At 51.1% G+C, this 15,009-nt stretch overlaps 1 protein-coding gene across 2 annotated transcripts; it reads right to left on the reverse strand.

Moving 5' to 3' along the window:
• Positions 1-229: 229 nt before the first annotated feature.
• Vangl2 (VANGL planar cell polarity protein 2) lies at positions 230-10,790 on the reverse strand. 2 transcript variants are annotated; one of them, XM_027950832.2, is made up of 7 exons: positions 10,720-10,790; positions 10,456-10,576; positions 7,195-7,802; positions 6,320-6,456; positions 5,691-5,826; positions 1,521-1,752; positions 230-490 (listed from the first exon to the last, which is right to left on the reverse strand). In XM_027950832.2, the coding sequence occupies exons 1-7, from the start codon at positions 10,788-10,790 to the stop codon at positions 230-232; spliced, it is 1,566 nt and encodes a 521-aa protein (XP_027806633.1). The 2 variants fall into 2 exon arrangements, with proteins under 2 accessions (XP_027806633.1, XP_027806634.1); XM_027950833.2 differs by having other exon boundaries at positions 5,691-5,819; positions 6,316-6,456.
• Between the last annotated feature and the right edge of the window lie 4,219 nt (positions 10,791-15,009).

Here is a 15,009-nt window from a genome sequence, read left to right on the forward strand (position 1 = left end):
GTGGGGGAGGGGGGTTCCCAGGTACTGTTAACAGCAGGATGATCTCTCCAGGTTCACGTAGGCAAAATAAGGAAGAGGGAAGGAGGCAGGGTGAGGGGTGAGTTAATTCAAGTAAAAAAACAAGAGCAAGAGGGAAAAGGGCAGCGGGAACGTGGCTGGGCCTGAGAACCAAGCCCCTCTCCGGCCCCGCAGAAGCCCCCGAGTCTCCCACTCCCCTGCAGTTGCATGATCACACTGAGGTCTCCGATTGCAGCCTCATGACAAACTTGTGTGACTTGGGATCCACAAATTCCTCGGAGAGTTTGAAGAAGGGCACCTTCTTGGTGCTGACCACCAGGCTGAAGTCCTGGCGTTTTAAGAGGAAAACGATGCCATCCTTAAGCCCATTGGTCACCGGCTCCTCGCTCACCAGTGTCCACTGTTTGGCCAGCCAGCGTTCCTTGTGGTACTGGATGGTGGGTCCAGCTGCCAGATACCGCTCCAGGAAAGCCTGAGGAGGGGAGAAGAGACTGCCTAGGAATCTGTCTCACCCTCCCACTGTCCTTCATCTCCTGGGCACAGCTTCCAAAAACACCTAGCATGTCTCCAGGCTCACGCTGCGTACGAACTAATATCTTGGAATGCCGGAGCAGAATTGATTGATGGATAAAAAAGACAGCACCCATAGAAATGATATGGCTCCACAGAGTCAGGACTGAACTTGGGTCCCCTGACCCCTGTCCTCTGTGCTGTGATCTGGACAAGCCCTCCCTCGTTATTCCTTCCCTCCCTCCCATATATCTTGTACAATCAGCACCGAGCAGGTCTGCAGTACGGGGGAGCTAGCAGGGGACAGGTTACATCTTTAGTCCCCTGTTCATGAAGAGCAGCTCAGGGAAAGCCAATCTAGGAAACTGGCAGTTGAGTTGTGTGGTGGACAATGGCTGAAAAAGAGCACAAGTCAAAGACCATCTGGGAGGTGAAAAGGGTCACGGGTAAAGGTGGGACTCTGCATCTGGAAATTCCAGAGTCCTTATAAAAATGAGAAACAGGTCTGTCTTCCCCCAATTAGTTCTGAAGTCCACCTTTGCTTCATCTACCTAAGGACTTTACTCCATGCAGACAGGGTAGATGAGGTAGGGATGAGAAAAGAGATGATAAGGAGGAGGAGGAGGCAGAGACGAGAGAGAGAGAGAGAGAGAGAAAGGGAGAGAGAGAGGGGTAGAATGAGGTGAGAAATAAGGGAATAAAGGGAGGCTGAGTGTGGGGTCTCATGCTTGCAATCTGAGCAACATGAGAGACTGAGGCAGAAGAATCACAAGTTTAAGTCTACCCTCAGCAACTTAGCAAGACCCTGTCTCAAAATAAAAAGTAAAAAGGACTGGGGCTATAGTAGAGCTCAGTGATAGAGCACCCCTGGGTTTAATCCCTAATACTGCAAAAAAAAAAAAAAAAAAAAAACAACAAAAGAAAGTGAAGGTGGACAGGAAGAGGACCAGAAGCTGGGGAGAGAGGAAGGACACTAGGAGCCGCGGGCCCACCTTGGGGGTCATGTCGTGAGTGATGCAGAATTCCAGGTGCTGCAGGATACTCTCCATGGTGTGGTAAGGCTGCTGCTTGGTGGTCCGAAGGTACTTCTGCATGGCACGAGCCATGGATGCAAAGATGGCCTGGGCTGCCTCCCGGGGATCCATCACCTCCCTTGGGTTCTTCTGCTCCTCCTCCTGCAGTCGCTTGATGTGAGTGAAGGCCTCCTCCACGGCTACGACGAGCCTGGGGGACCAGAGGGTGGAGACCAGATGCCCGCGTTACATCTTTTCCCTCTCCACTAGCTTCAACCACCAGGGCCTGAGCAAGGTCAGGCTTTTGTGCCCTCCCTGAAGCAGCACAAGCTCCACAGGGCTGGGGAATGGGGGGCTTTCTGCCACCAAGGGCAAGAAACAACCAGAGCTCAGGGGCCACAGCCCAGCGAGTCAGAGGACAAATCTAGTGGCAAACTCAGAGAGACAACTATGAATCATGTTACAGGAAAGAACAAGCATCCCGTCAAATCCTAGGAAAAGCCTTCCTAAATAGGACCACCCTCCACACACCACACTTAATCATGTGAAAAAGTAACAGATATTACTGGGCTGGGGATACGGCTCAGGTGGTAGAGTGCTTGCCTCGCATGCACAAGGCCCTGGGTTCAATCCTCAGCACCACAAAAGGAAAAAAAAAAAGTAATAGATATTACTAATTTTTTTTAAAGAAAGAGAGAATTTTTTAATATTTATTATTATTTTTTTTTTTTTTTAGTTTTCGGTGGACACAACATCTTTATTTTATTTTTATGTGGTGCTGAAGATCGAACCCAGCGCCCCGTGAATGCCAGGCGAGCGCACTACCGCTTGAGCCACATCCCCAGCCTGATATTACTAATTTAAAATGACAGATTTCTATTCAGCCACAATGGCATGGGCAACATTAAGTAACCTCAGATGGGTGTGGGTCATGTATGCAGCATTTAAAAACCAACAAAGGATTGACATCTAGAATATGCAAATAATTTGCTATAAATTAAGAAGAAAAAGGCAAGAACTCTTTAGAAAAATGGGCAAAAGAGATGAACAGACAATTCACAAGAGGCCTGAGAGATTAAAATATACATAAAGAAGGCACTGGCTCAGAAAGATGAAAATTAAGTAAGATACTATTTCTCTGTTGTGGGAAGCCATCCTCACACGTGATTTGAGTTACCTCCCTGGCTGGGTGAGAGGCGCTTAGACACAGCTGTGTCAGAGCCTTCCCCACCCTTCTCCAGGTCTGAGGGCTTGTCCGTGCAGAGGCATGTCTGGCCACACACCTGAAGACCCAATCGTTGCCCCTGACCTTGGGATGCTGCCCCCCTTAACCTTCATTGGATGGGATTTTTCCCTGGAATTCTTTGTTCCCCAATAAAAGCCCACTCCCTGGCGTGCTCTCCCTCTCTCGCTAGTCTCCTCTGTAAACCTCGCCACCACATTAGGTAGCTGGAGGCGGGAGCTAGGAGAAGCCGTCCAGGAACGGGTATTGAAGGTAATGAGAGTCTTGTCTCTTTAAATTTAAAACTCCCTAGCAATTACTTATGAATTGAACCTTCTTTCATGAAGTCAGCACTAGTCGCGTGGCAGACTGTCAAAATAGAAAAGGACTATAATCCAAATTTTGTGTAGTACATTGGGAAAATTCTATGAAACACTATGCAACAAACGGGGTGTATAGCCAATAATGGATAAGTCTCAAAACTATAGTGTTAAAGGAGAAGTAGGGGGGAAAAAAGTGGATGTGTAACCGATGTGAATCTGCAATATGTATATGGGGTAAAAATGGGAGTTCATAATCCGCTTGAATCAAATGTATGAAATATGATATGTCAAGAGCTTTGTAATGTTTTGAACAACTAATAATAAAAAAAATTTTTTTAAAAAAAGGAGAAGTAGGGGGAAAGTCAATTTATACAAAAAGCATACAAAAATCAAGTTGTACTGAATATATACAGGTTTTAAGGAAATCAGACACACTAGTGAGTGCCTACCATGGAGAGACTGAGGATAGGGATTAGGGAAGAGGGAAAATAGAATAAAGGACTGTAAAGAAACCTAAGATGACAATACGTTAAAAGCTAAAAAGGCTAAGTAATACAATTCTCTAAAGTCCAAAAAACAATAAAAACCCATGTGGCCTAAGAGCAGGACAAGGAAAGGAGGCCTATGGCCCAGTAACCAGAACCCAGGGACCTGGAACCTTCAATGAGCCGAGGCTGGACCCTAGGCTAGGTACGTGCACACTGTGCAGACCTACAATTTCTGCTGCTTCTTTGCTTTCCTGGAGTTCTTCAGCAAGTTCTTTTTTAAAAGAACATCTCTATCTCAGGAACGCAAAGCAAAAAGCTGTCTCTCGGTTCCAAGCAAAGTAATGGGAGAAGAAAAGGGCCCCTATGTGCCAAGAATGGTGGTGGCAGCACATGAGATCCAAAGACCCTAGTCGGGGCAGAAGGCAAAGGGGTAGAAGAAGGGCCATTCCTTCCCCCACCCATCTTTTAATAGGTGCATTCTAGTTGCACATAACGATGGGATCGGTAGTCCATATTCATACATGCAAACAGTATGCCAATATCACTCCCCAGCACTTGCCCCTCCCTCTCCTAGAAACGACCCTAGGAGGGCCATTTCTGAGACAACCGAACTCATGCAGGAATGTCAGAGGAATGGAGTTGGTGATCTTTATTCTACTCCAGGGGACACCAGCTTCATTTGTAAGGACAGAGCAAGGGCTGCCTCCCCTTCTTGAAGTCTGGAGATGATGTGGGAGAAGGGATGGAGGGTAGAATGAATGGTCCGAGGCTCTCTGCTCCTCCCCCACCAGACCCAGGTGGGACCTGACGGCAGCAGGCAGAGAGAAAGTTTCTTCAGGCATGATTGAAGTTCACATTAGGGAAAAGGGACAGGTGAGGATAGCATTTAAAAATTTACCAGGCTGGGGAAGTGTCTCAGTAATAGAGTTTGCCTAGCATGTACAAGAGCTTAGATTCAATCCCCAGCACCACCAAAAAAAAAAAAAAAAAATGAGTTTACCAAAATATAGACACAAGAACCTTATTTTTGCAGGCAAAAAAAGCCCCATCTGCTAAGCCTTCAAGATCTATTGATAGAAGCATAGCCAGCCTGCTGTTTCGGATAAGGTTCACATCTTTATAAGTCACTATCCCACTGTAGTAGGCAGAATGCAAAAATGCTCCCTGGAGTTCCACTCCCTCATTATTCAATCATCTCGGTATTTTTTTCAAGAATGGAGGTTAAATCCAGGAGCACTCTACCACAGAACTACATCCCCAACTCTTTTATTTTTTATTTTGATAGGGTGGTACCACGTTGCCCAGGCTGGCCTCAAACTTTGATCCTCCTGCCTTAGCCTCCTGAGTCATTGGATTACAGGCATGCATCACCACACCCCGCTTAACCTCAGAACATTTTGCAGATGTAATTCAAGGGCCATGTTTGCTAACTTTAAAATAAGATTATCCTGTTACGCATGATCTAATCACGTGAGTTCTTCAGAAGCAGTTTTCTCCCGCTGGTGGCAAAAGAAGTCAGAGACTCCTCCCACTGGAAAAGCCAACTGTCATGCTCGAAACTGCCTGTAGGGTGGCAGGACAAGGAGGTGATTCTGCCAAAGTCAGTGAGCACTGGGTGGGGTGGTACATGCATGTAATTCCAGCTACTCGGGATGATGAGGCAGGAGGATCACAAGTTCCAGGCCACCTTGGGAAACTTAAAGAGATCCTGTCTCAAAATAAAAATTAAAAAGGGCTTGGGATGAGGTTCAGTGGCAGAGTGTCCCTGGGTGCAGCCCTGGTACTACCAAGAAAAGAAAAGTCAGTGAGCTTGGAGGAGAAGCCCAGGCTCAGAGTGAGGTTTGATTTCAGCCTTGAGACCTAAGAAGATGGTCCAGCAAGCCTGAACCTGACCCACGGAACAGGAGATGATAAACAGGTTGCTTTTAGTTGCTAGTTTATGGTAACCTGTTAGAGCAGCACTAAGGACAAACATACCCCTATATCATCACTGCTCACCTATTTCAAATAGTTATAGAAGTCCCTCGGGCTTCCTCTCCTCAGCTTACCCCATGGTCAACACCACCCTTCACTCCACCCCACCCCACCCCTCCCCTCTTCTCCCCCAGGGACCCACCTGGCCCTGCGCTTGCGCACCCTGCGCTCGTGTTCAGCTTCTTCGTAGTAGTACTCATTGTGGCTGTTGTCCCGCCGCCGGGCCGCCGCTGCGATCGCAGCCCGAGACTGGCCCGTGGAGTTGTTGGTGCTGTTTTCTGCACAGGATCAGGATAGAGACGACGGTCACATCAGAGTGTGGCCTCTTTCCCCACTCCAGGAGCTCTGGAGACACAGCCCCCGTTGTGTTTAGAGGAAGCTCTTCCCCCCACCCAGCAATACCACCCATTCCCTGTCTTCCTGGCCGCCTCTGGAGAGGCTGGGGAAAAACAACCAGGAAGGCACCGGAAGGGCAGAAGTCCTGCCCGTGTGCCTCCTGGGCTCAGGTGAGCCAAAGGGCTGAGACCAGAGCCGATAAGCAGACACGGGGGAGGCAGATTGGGGAGACACACCGTAGCATAAAGGGGGAGCAAGTAGAATCAGCAACTAGGACCAGCCACCTGAAGTCAAGGAAAATGACAGGACAGAAGGGGCTGGGACATGGGCTGGAGAAAGGAAAAGGGAAGGAGAAGGGAGTGAGAGAGAGAGAGGAAGCCACGTGGAGTCCTGCTTAGAAGAGGCCAGGAGGGGCGGAGGAGCAGGGCCGCTCACCCTCTCCGAGAGAATACACCTTGAAGCCAGACACTTTCTTGGCCAGGACGGACTTGGGCAGGTTGAGGAGGGCAGGGTTGTAGACAGGGAAGTCATGGTAATACTTCTCCAGGATCCACACTGCCACGCGCTGGATGCTGTGGGGGAGAGGGCAGGACGGGGAGGGAGAAGGGGCAGACAGGGGTACAGGGAAAGGCACACATCAGGGCAGGTTGGCAGGGCAGGAGGGGACATGACGGAGACAAGCTGCTTCCAGGAAGCCTGGCTCAAGCCTGACGTCTACTTACCAGGCTCCCAACCATTCCCAGAGCTGGGTCACTCGCTCCTCCCTGCCATGCTGAAGCTTGGGGGAGAAAGGGCGCTGGGCCTGAGTTCCCAGCCAAGGGTGCCCTCGGCTTCCTCCTGCATCTTCCCAAGGAGGTTCTGATACTCTACTGCCTAGGGGCACGGGGAGCACCCTACCAATAAATCTGGTGGATCGAGATGACTCATCCTCCCACTTAACCCCCATCTCTCTTCCTCTGAGGGTCCCTTCTCTAGCCAGGGTCAGCTTCTTGTGCCTCTAGGAAAGGTGATGTTCGTGACCCAGGGGGTGTGCCCTGGATCGATCCTCCCCTAAGATTCCTCATCTCCGATTGCCTGATTGGTCCCAACTCAGTGACCGTCCCCGGCACCTGGCCTACAGCACTGCATGTGACCTTCCCATCAAGCAAGAAACACGTTGAAAACCTACTACGTGCCAAAGTCCTCAACTCCTTCCACCTCGCCCTGCCAACCCATCACTTCTGGCCTCCGCACCACCACCCCTGGAACCCCCTCCTTCCCCACCCTCCTTCCTCCGGGTGCTCATCTCGCCCACTCCCCAGCACTCGTACCTGAGATGGCCAACGTTGTAGAAGCGGCTGGCCCCGTCGGTGGAGCGCACGACCTTGAGCGTGAACTGGGGCTGGAGCTGCCGCAGCTCCAGCAGGACCACGGCCAAGTAGTGCACGAAGAGCAGGGCGTCCACCAGTGACACCGCAAACTGCACCACGCCCTGGTAGCTGCGCTCCCGGGCGTCCAGGATGCGCACACCGTAGAAGAGCCAGTAGGAGGCCACGAGCAGGAAGACGAGCACCATGAGCAGGGCGCGCAGCACGAAGACCCGGGGCAGCGAGGCCTTGGGCCGGCGGAAGAACAGAGCCCAGCTGCCCAGCAGCAGGATGAGCAGCTTGAAGGCCACCGAAATGAAGAGGCCCTCGCAGGCCGTCCCGCACGGCTCCAGCTCATCCCGCCACAGCAGTGGGGGTAGCAGCAGGAAAGCCAGCGGGGTGAGGAAGGAGAGCAGCGCCAGAGTGGCCCCTGCAGCCGCACCCAGGTGACGGGAGCAGTCCAGGGGAACACTGTCCTCCATGTCCTTGGCGATTCGTGTGAGGTCATCGTGGGAGATGCTGTGCTCCGAGGTACCCGTGACTACCGTGGTGGTTTCTCCCCAGTTGTCGTCCTGTAGACAGGAGGGGGCAGGTGGGCAGGGGGATGAAAGGACAGGGAGAGGAGGTGGAGAAGGGAAAAGAGGAGACAGAGCAGAGTCAGCAACACATGGGAAAGGAGAGGCCGAAAGAAGAGGGGGAAACTGATAAGGATGCAACCGTCATCTGGGCAGAGACACCCATGATCCCAGATACTCAGGAGGCTGAGGCAGGAGGGTAGCAAGTACAAGGCCAGTCCAGGAAATTTAGTGAGACCCTGACTCAAAAAACAATAAAAAGAGCTGTGGATGTAACTCAGTGGCCCCTCGGTTCCATCCCTACAAAGCATTCATTGAGCTCTCCTGTGCAGCCAAGGCTGGCTTCCGCAGACACTGAACTCTAAGAGCTGGGCTCTCGGGAAGCTGTACACCAATCAGTGGGAGAGAAAACACTGCCCACGCAGCAGAGACCCTCAGAGCACGAGGCCCGGGACAAATGTCAAGGGAGCTGCTCAGGCAGAGACAAGGATTTAAGGCCAGACTCGCCAAACAAAACAGTCAGGCTTCCAAGGAATGATGGGACCTGAAGTGATCCCTGGCAGTGGGTGATATGAAAATGTTGGACTGAATTAAATAAAAGTGGGTCTGCGGTTCCCAGCCCCAGTTGCACACATTAGAATCACCCAGGGAGCCTGGAAGAGATACCAATTAGAGCAGGGTGAAACGTGCTTGTCAACTTTTTTTTTATAAAGAGCTCCCCAGATAATTCTAATGTTCATCGGAGATTGAGAATCTCAGAACTAACTGATCTCTAAGGGTCGGCTCTCAGAATGTGCTCTGTGGACTGGAAGTGTGGACATCACCGGGGAGCTTGTTAGAAATGCAGATCTGCAGGCCTAGCCCACATCCACTGAGGCAGAACTGGCGTTTAATAAGATCCCCGTGAATCTCTCAAACGTTAAAGTTGTACAAGTCCCGTCTCTGAGCCCCTTCCAGTTTGGGCAGCTTTCCATACTATCGAGCAGAAGCTGAGGGGGAGCAGAAACCTCCAGGATAGCAAGAGCTGGGGACCCAAGTGTAGGAGCAGAGCACAGCATGGCCAAGAGGTGAGGCCCAGAGCAGCAGGAGGGGCTTGCTGAGGTCATTCCAAGCTACAAGCCCTCCTCCAGGCACGGGGAGCGACTGAAGATTTCTGATTAAGGCAGTGGCCTGACAAAAGTAGTGCAGAAGATACCAGAGAGAAGAGGGGGATGGTGAACAACCAGGACAGAGCATGGAGGGCACGTGCAGACTTGGGGTCACTGTAGGTCTCTGTGGAGAAGTTCTGCTGGGCCATCTGAATGCCCACAGCACATGGACTGCCTGATCCTGGAAGCCAAGGGTAGACAGGCTAAGGTCCCCAGATGCCCTTCTAAGTATGCTCTGCTCAAGCTGTTTCTCTGCAGTGGCTGGAGCCCGTCCCATAGAGGAGTCCCATAGATCAGCAGGATCTTCAGAGCCCACAACCTTCACTCCTGAGACCGCCTGGATCCTGACACCCACGGGATTCAGAACATAGGATTCCCCTCTGGAGGTGGGGAATGTAGCAGACCAACTGGCAGGCCAGTGGTTAGAGACAATGAGGAATATCCTCTCCCAAGGATGGGGGAAGACTCTGATCTGGAAATAAAAAGTAGACACACTGACTGCTTTCAGCTCAAGGAACTGGGTCTACTCCTGACCCAATGACCCCTAAACATACTGCCTTCCTTCTCGAGGACCAAGGGCTTGGGAACTCCTCTTCAATGACCCAGATCATGTCTCAGGGTCACTTTAAGAACCCAGGAAGCCAAGTCCTAGGGAGAAGGCACTGGGAAAGAGGGAGAAAGTATATTTTCTTCAGATATTGATCTGCTCCCAAGACCCAGGAATTTCCAATGTCAGCCATAGAGATTTCTTCTAAGGAATATGGAGCTGGAGTCTCCAGCCCTGTAAGATGCTCCCAAGAAGAAAGAACACGAGGAATGAAACTTAAGAAACTTCACCTGTCATCTCAAATCCTGCCCCTGTTGTATGCCAGGGCTGGGTTTTGCCCTCTGTGCTCCCTACAGAGGAGCACAGTAGGCCACCGCGGTTAGAACAAGGGCAAGTGCTTACCCTGTCCTGTGGAACTCTCTTCACCTGGCTCATCCACTCAGCCTCACTTCTCCCTCCCGCTTTCGGGCCACACCTCCACTCCCCAGGACCTAGGTGAGTCTGAGCAGCAAGCTGACACCAGAGGGCGCAAGAGTACAGACACCAGAGGAGTCTGACACCTAAAGGCTCAAGGAAAACCCAAGGCAGCACCCCCTGTCCAGGGCCACCCTCCACCAACACTCTCCTAATCTAGACTCCAACCAGCTTAAGTGGCTGGCATCAGTTCAAAAGGAGCCCAAGGGGCAGTCCCCATCACCCAGCCAGGTCATTCCTGTCTCTCAAGATACAAAAGAGGCCGCTGCCTCCAAAGGATTTCCACTCCAGTTTCCTGAATTCTACTGCAACAGTCCTACCTTGGGACACTAAGCCACAGAAGTATAACAAGATAGCCTTCCTGACTCAGCCTCTGTCTGAAGACACCGGGTTTCTGGTAGAACCTGCTAGAACCTCTTGTTTCTCCAAGGGGCAACCTGAAAACATTCAGACTGGACCGCTTCATCTCCCTGATGCTCACCCGCTCATCCCCCCGCGTAGACTCATTGTCCAGCAAGGGCTCTCCTGGAGCCTGGATTGTGACCGACTTGTCCCCACGGCTCCCATCTCGGCTCTTCGAGCGGTGTCGGTCCCGACGGTCCCTGCAGCAGGAAGCCAGAGTTACAGGCACAGAAAGTCAAGAGGGTCAGCTTCTTACCAGCATGCCCCCACACTGGCACGTGCCCACCTCTCAATGGCCCCAGCCCTCCCTCCACCACCGTGTCACTCCCGTGCGCATACCCACCTGTGCTTGCGGGAGCTGCGGGAGTGGCCCGACTTGTAGGAGTAGCCCGAGTACTGGGACTCGGTGTCCATGGCGTCGGAACGCCGCGCCTTGTAGCGCTCCAGGGCCGCAGGCTGGGGCCTTTTGGGGGGCCCCACAGCCACCTCCTTCAGCACCGGCTTCTTCAGGCCAAGAGGCACCTTTAGGAAGTCAACCGTCACCCTGAGGGACTCTATTTTGCTGGAAGGGTGGGCTTTTCTCAGAGAAAATCAAGCGGCGCTCCTGAAGAGGGGAACAGGGGGTTAGTGGGTCAGGACGGAGAGCAAGACCATCCCCAAAGGGCAGCCACAGGAAGCTCGGATAAGCCCAGCAATGGCCCAGAATACTTCCCCCCCACGGTCCAGCTCCATCCAACAAGCTCAGTTCCTCCTGCCCTGCCTGCCAGGAAGAGCCCCCCACCCCCAACTGTGCCAGGCTCAGGGATGGGGGGAAATGCCAGCAGCAAGGGAGCCGGATGCAGTGGCGCTCGTCTGCAATCCCAGTGACTCAGGAGGCTGACACAGGAGGATTGCAAAGTCAAGGCCGGCCTGTGGAACTTAGCAAGAACCTCAGCAATTTAGCAAGACCCTGTCTCGAAAATAAAAGGCTGGGGATGTGGCTCACTGGGAGAAAAACCCCTGAGTTTAATCCCCAGAACCGAAACAAGAAAACAGAAACAAAAAAAGGAAAAAGGAACTGGCATCTATTATAGAGAGGCTACCCGGGGCCTCTCCCTCCTCCTTGTTCTACTCACAATTTCTGAGTGTGTCCACAAGGGACTGTCTACGGCTGCTCCTCTTAGTAGCAGCAGCACCTACTTCAAAGGTACGGTTACTCTCCAGCACAGGCTGAGCGCTCTCCTTGAGGCTGTGGTGTGTGTGTGTGTGTGTGTGTGTGTGTTGGGGGGGGAGTCATCACCATGTACCATGAGGGGTAGGAGTCAAAGACTCGTAGAGGGGCTGGGGGTATAGCTCAATGGTACAACACTTGCCCAGTGTGTGTTAGGCCCTAGGTTTAAGTCTCCGAACCAAAAAAAGAAAAAGAAAAAACGAGTAGAAACCATTGTCCAAAAGCCTAAAGTCCTGGAATAGGCAAGACGTAAGTTTATCTGTCCATTTACGGGCTGAGGGGTAGACTCTCCACCTGCACTTCACCTTCTAATTCTGCAGGAAGGGGTTACCATTCCTCCGTTCTTCCCCAAGTCCTACTCATCATCCTGAACGCACTCGCCAGAGCCCTAGCTACCCCAGCCCCCAATGGCGTCTTCCTCTCTGACCTCACTTCCAACTAATTTTCCTAACTGACCCTAGTTAACAGTCAATATCATCCCCGAGCACTTATTTCCTTTCTTCATCCACTGATTCACCAAATCTGTTTTAAGCACCTTCTGTATGCTATATATGAACTATATACTTTGCTAGGCCCGGGGTATACAGTGGTCTAACAGAGCCTGAGCTCATGGTCTAGGGATAAGAAGTGCCCTACCCAAGTAAGCAGGTAAATGTAAGCCACCATATCAGCATATTGGGAGGAAAAGAAGAGAGACAACTACGTGGAGCTACTTTAAACCGAGAAGACCCGTCATCCCAGGCACTCTGGAGGCGAAGGCGGAAGGATCACAAGGTTGAGGCCAGCCTAGGCAACTCACTCAGACCTGTCTCAATTAAAATTTTTTAAAGGGTTGGGGGTGTAGTTCAGGGGTAGAGCTCTTGCCCGAGGAGTAAAAGGAGGAAGGGAAAGAGCACAGGCCAGAGGAATCCTGGGCAGGAAGGCTGAAATCAGGGAAGAGCTATGTGCATTTAAAGAACAAAAGAGGCCAACGGAGCCAGAGCTGACGTCAGGAGAGGGTTGTGGAGGCCGGACAGCCAAGTGGAGAGCCCAGGTTTACTCTAAGGCAACAGGAAGCTCTGCAGACGGGATGGAAAGAGGGAAAAGTAGAAATAGGGAGACCAGTAAGGAGGTACTGTGGGAGTGAAGACTTGGCCACGGGTAAAGCACCAAAGAGGGACAAATGTCACGTCTGAGACACAGGTTGGTGATAGAATCCACAGGACCTGAGGAAGGACCAGATGACAGAGAGGGGAGAATCAAGAACTCCTGGCCTGAGCTAGGAGAAGATGATCATGCCACAAATCTTGGAGGAAAGAATAAAAAGCAAGCCAGTCTGGGGAGGAGGGAGGTAAGCTGTTTCCCACATGCAAAGCTCATGGCTGCAAGGCAGCTGAGCAGAAGAGAAGCTGGACTCTGAGGACAGTCTGAGCTAGAGGCACAGACCACACGCAGAGCCACCAGAAGGAAGAGAGTCCCTCACAGAGAGGACCGCGTAAGGGCCCAGAGAACTCCACACTGCATATGTGTCCAGAAATGGGGCTGAGAAGGCCAGACCAGAGGAGCTGGAAGAGTCTCAACGGGTCTCAAGGAAGCCAAGAACACAAGACGGTTTCAAGGGGGGAACAAAGTCAACCAGGTCAAATGCGGCTGAAAAACCAATTAAGGGCTAAAGCGGATTTACTCTGTATAGCTAGCTTTTCTCCAGCTACTCTAGGCCATCAGCAACCTGAAAATGAGAAAGTAACTGAGACCATGCAGTAAAGGAATATGCCTGCCCACTGTCAGGGAAACTGTGACTGCAGGGAGATAAAGTCAGTGTGAAATCCCGTCATTCATCCTCCTCCCAGAGTTATGTGGAGGTAATCCATAGGCTAGTGAGGCTTGACAATATTCCCATGTCAAAGCCAGTGCGTGACAGGGACATATTTAGGAGACAAAGACATAACACCTCAAGCAAACTCTGAACCTCTCTAAAACCCTTTGCCACAGATAGGGCCCACGTTTATCCCGCTGTCTACAAATTACATGTTGGGCTCTTCTCTCCTGAGAACCCATTCTACCGGTTTAGACGTCTCACCTGCACCACTTTTGATGTGGTTTCAGCCCATTCTTTCTAGTCCTCTTAAAAACTGAACTTTTCCAGGAGGCTCAAAGACAATAAGTGGATTGAGGATGGCAAAGTAGAGAGGAAAAGGATTAATAGTACAGACAGACACTAGACCCCACACCCTCCATCTTTTCACCCTCACTCTGAATACCCTTGTCTGCCAGAGCTAACAGGAGAAAGAACTTGGGTTTTGCAAAGATTTGGGTTCAAAACCTAACTCTCCCACTGACTAGTTGTGTGATTATGAGCAAGTTACTTAACTTCTCTGTGCTTGGTAGCCTCACTGGTAAAACAGAGAAGGTGATGGATGACACCTACTTCAGGGCCAGGGGCTGAGGGTGTGGCTCAGTGGTAGAGTGCTCACCTAGCATGCATGAGGCACTGAGATCAATCCTCAGCACCACATAAATATAAAATAAAGATACTGTGTCCACTTAAAACTAAAACATAAATATTAAAAAAAATAAAAAGACTCACAGGGACAAAATAAGTAGTTTCATAAACTGTGTAGCTAGCAGTCAGTTAAGCAATTTAAAAGCTCTAACTCTGGCCCGGCACAGTAGTGCAAGCCAGTAAGACCAATGACTAAGGCAAGAGGATTGAAAGTTCAAGGCCAGTCTGGGCAACTTAGCAAGACACTGTCTCAAAATATAAAATAAAGAGGAGTAGGGATGTAGTTCAATGGTAAAGCAACACTAGGTTCAGTTCCCAGTACCAAAAAAAAAAACAAAACCACTCAAGCTCCAGGATCACTTCAACTCCAATCCCCAGACACTTTCTCTGAGACTAGGGAAAGGAGAGGTATAAATAAATCTTGCTGTTTGTACGACCAAATAAAGAAATCACACACATGCACACACCCCAACCAGAACCGCCACTTCAAACACACCCAGAGGTAAGTTGATGCCACCGTGTTTCCCCTGCAGATAAACTTCAAGCCACACAAGGGTGCCAGTGCCCTCCCAGCTCTTTGTTCTGAGTCGCTCAGCCTGCAGCTCTCTACCTTCCTCCCCAGCTACTTATCCAAGACCCAACACAAATCCCGCATCCTTAGCCCGCCAACCCAACTTCTGAGACCCTGGCCTGCTGGCCTTTGGAGCATTCTAGAGAACTAACCCACTCGAGCGTCGTTGGAGAGGCTGGGGAAGGATGGGAGGTGAGCAAAGGGAAGGGCAGAGGTTCCCTTTATTTAATCAGTCTCAGGAATCAGAGGTTTGGAGGGTCTCCCGGGTGGGCAATGTTCCCAGGGAAGAGAGTGGGGGAGGGGACCGCTGGATGAGATCAACAAGTGGAAATGTCAGAGGGACTAGAGAGCGAGCGAGCGCGGGAGGAGA

Source organism: Marmota flaviventris, chromosome 10, assembly GCF_047511675.1.
Source record: "Marmota flaviventris isolate mMarFla1 chromosome 10, mMarFla1.hap1, whole genome shotgun sequence".
Classification (NCBI taxonomy): domain Eukaryota; kingdom Metazoa; phylum Chordata; class Mammalia; order Rodentia; family Sciuridae; genus Marmota; species Marmota flaviventris.

Excerpts from the sequence above, each read along its gene's own strand:
- Vangl2 (XM_027950832.2), bottom strand. The coding sequence starts at position 10,790 with ATGGACACCGAGTCCCAGTACTCGGGCTACTCCTACAAGTCGGGCCAC. Across the intron at positions 7,803-10,455 it reads CTACGCGGGGGGATGAGCGG|GACGACAACTGGGGAGAAAC; the intron begins GTGAGCATCAGG and ends TCCTGTCTACAG. Across the intron at positions 5,827-6,319 it reads GGTGTATTCTCTCGGAGAGG|AAAACAGCACCAACAACTCC; the intron begins GTGAGCGGCCCT and ends GATCCTGTGCAG.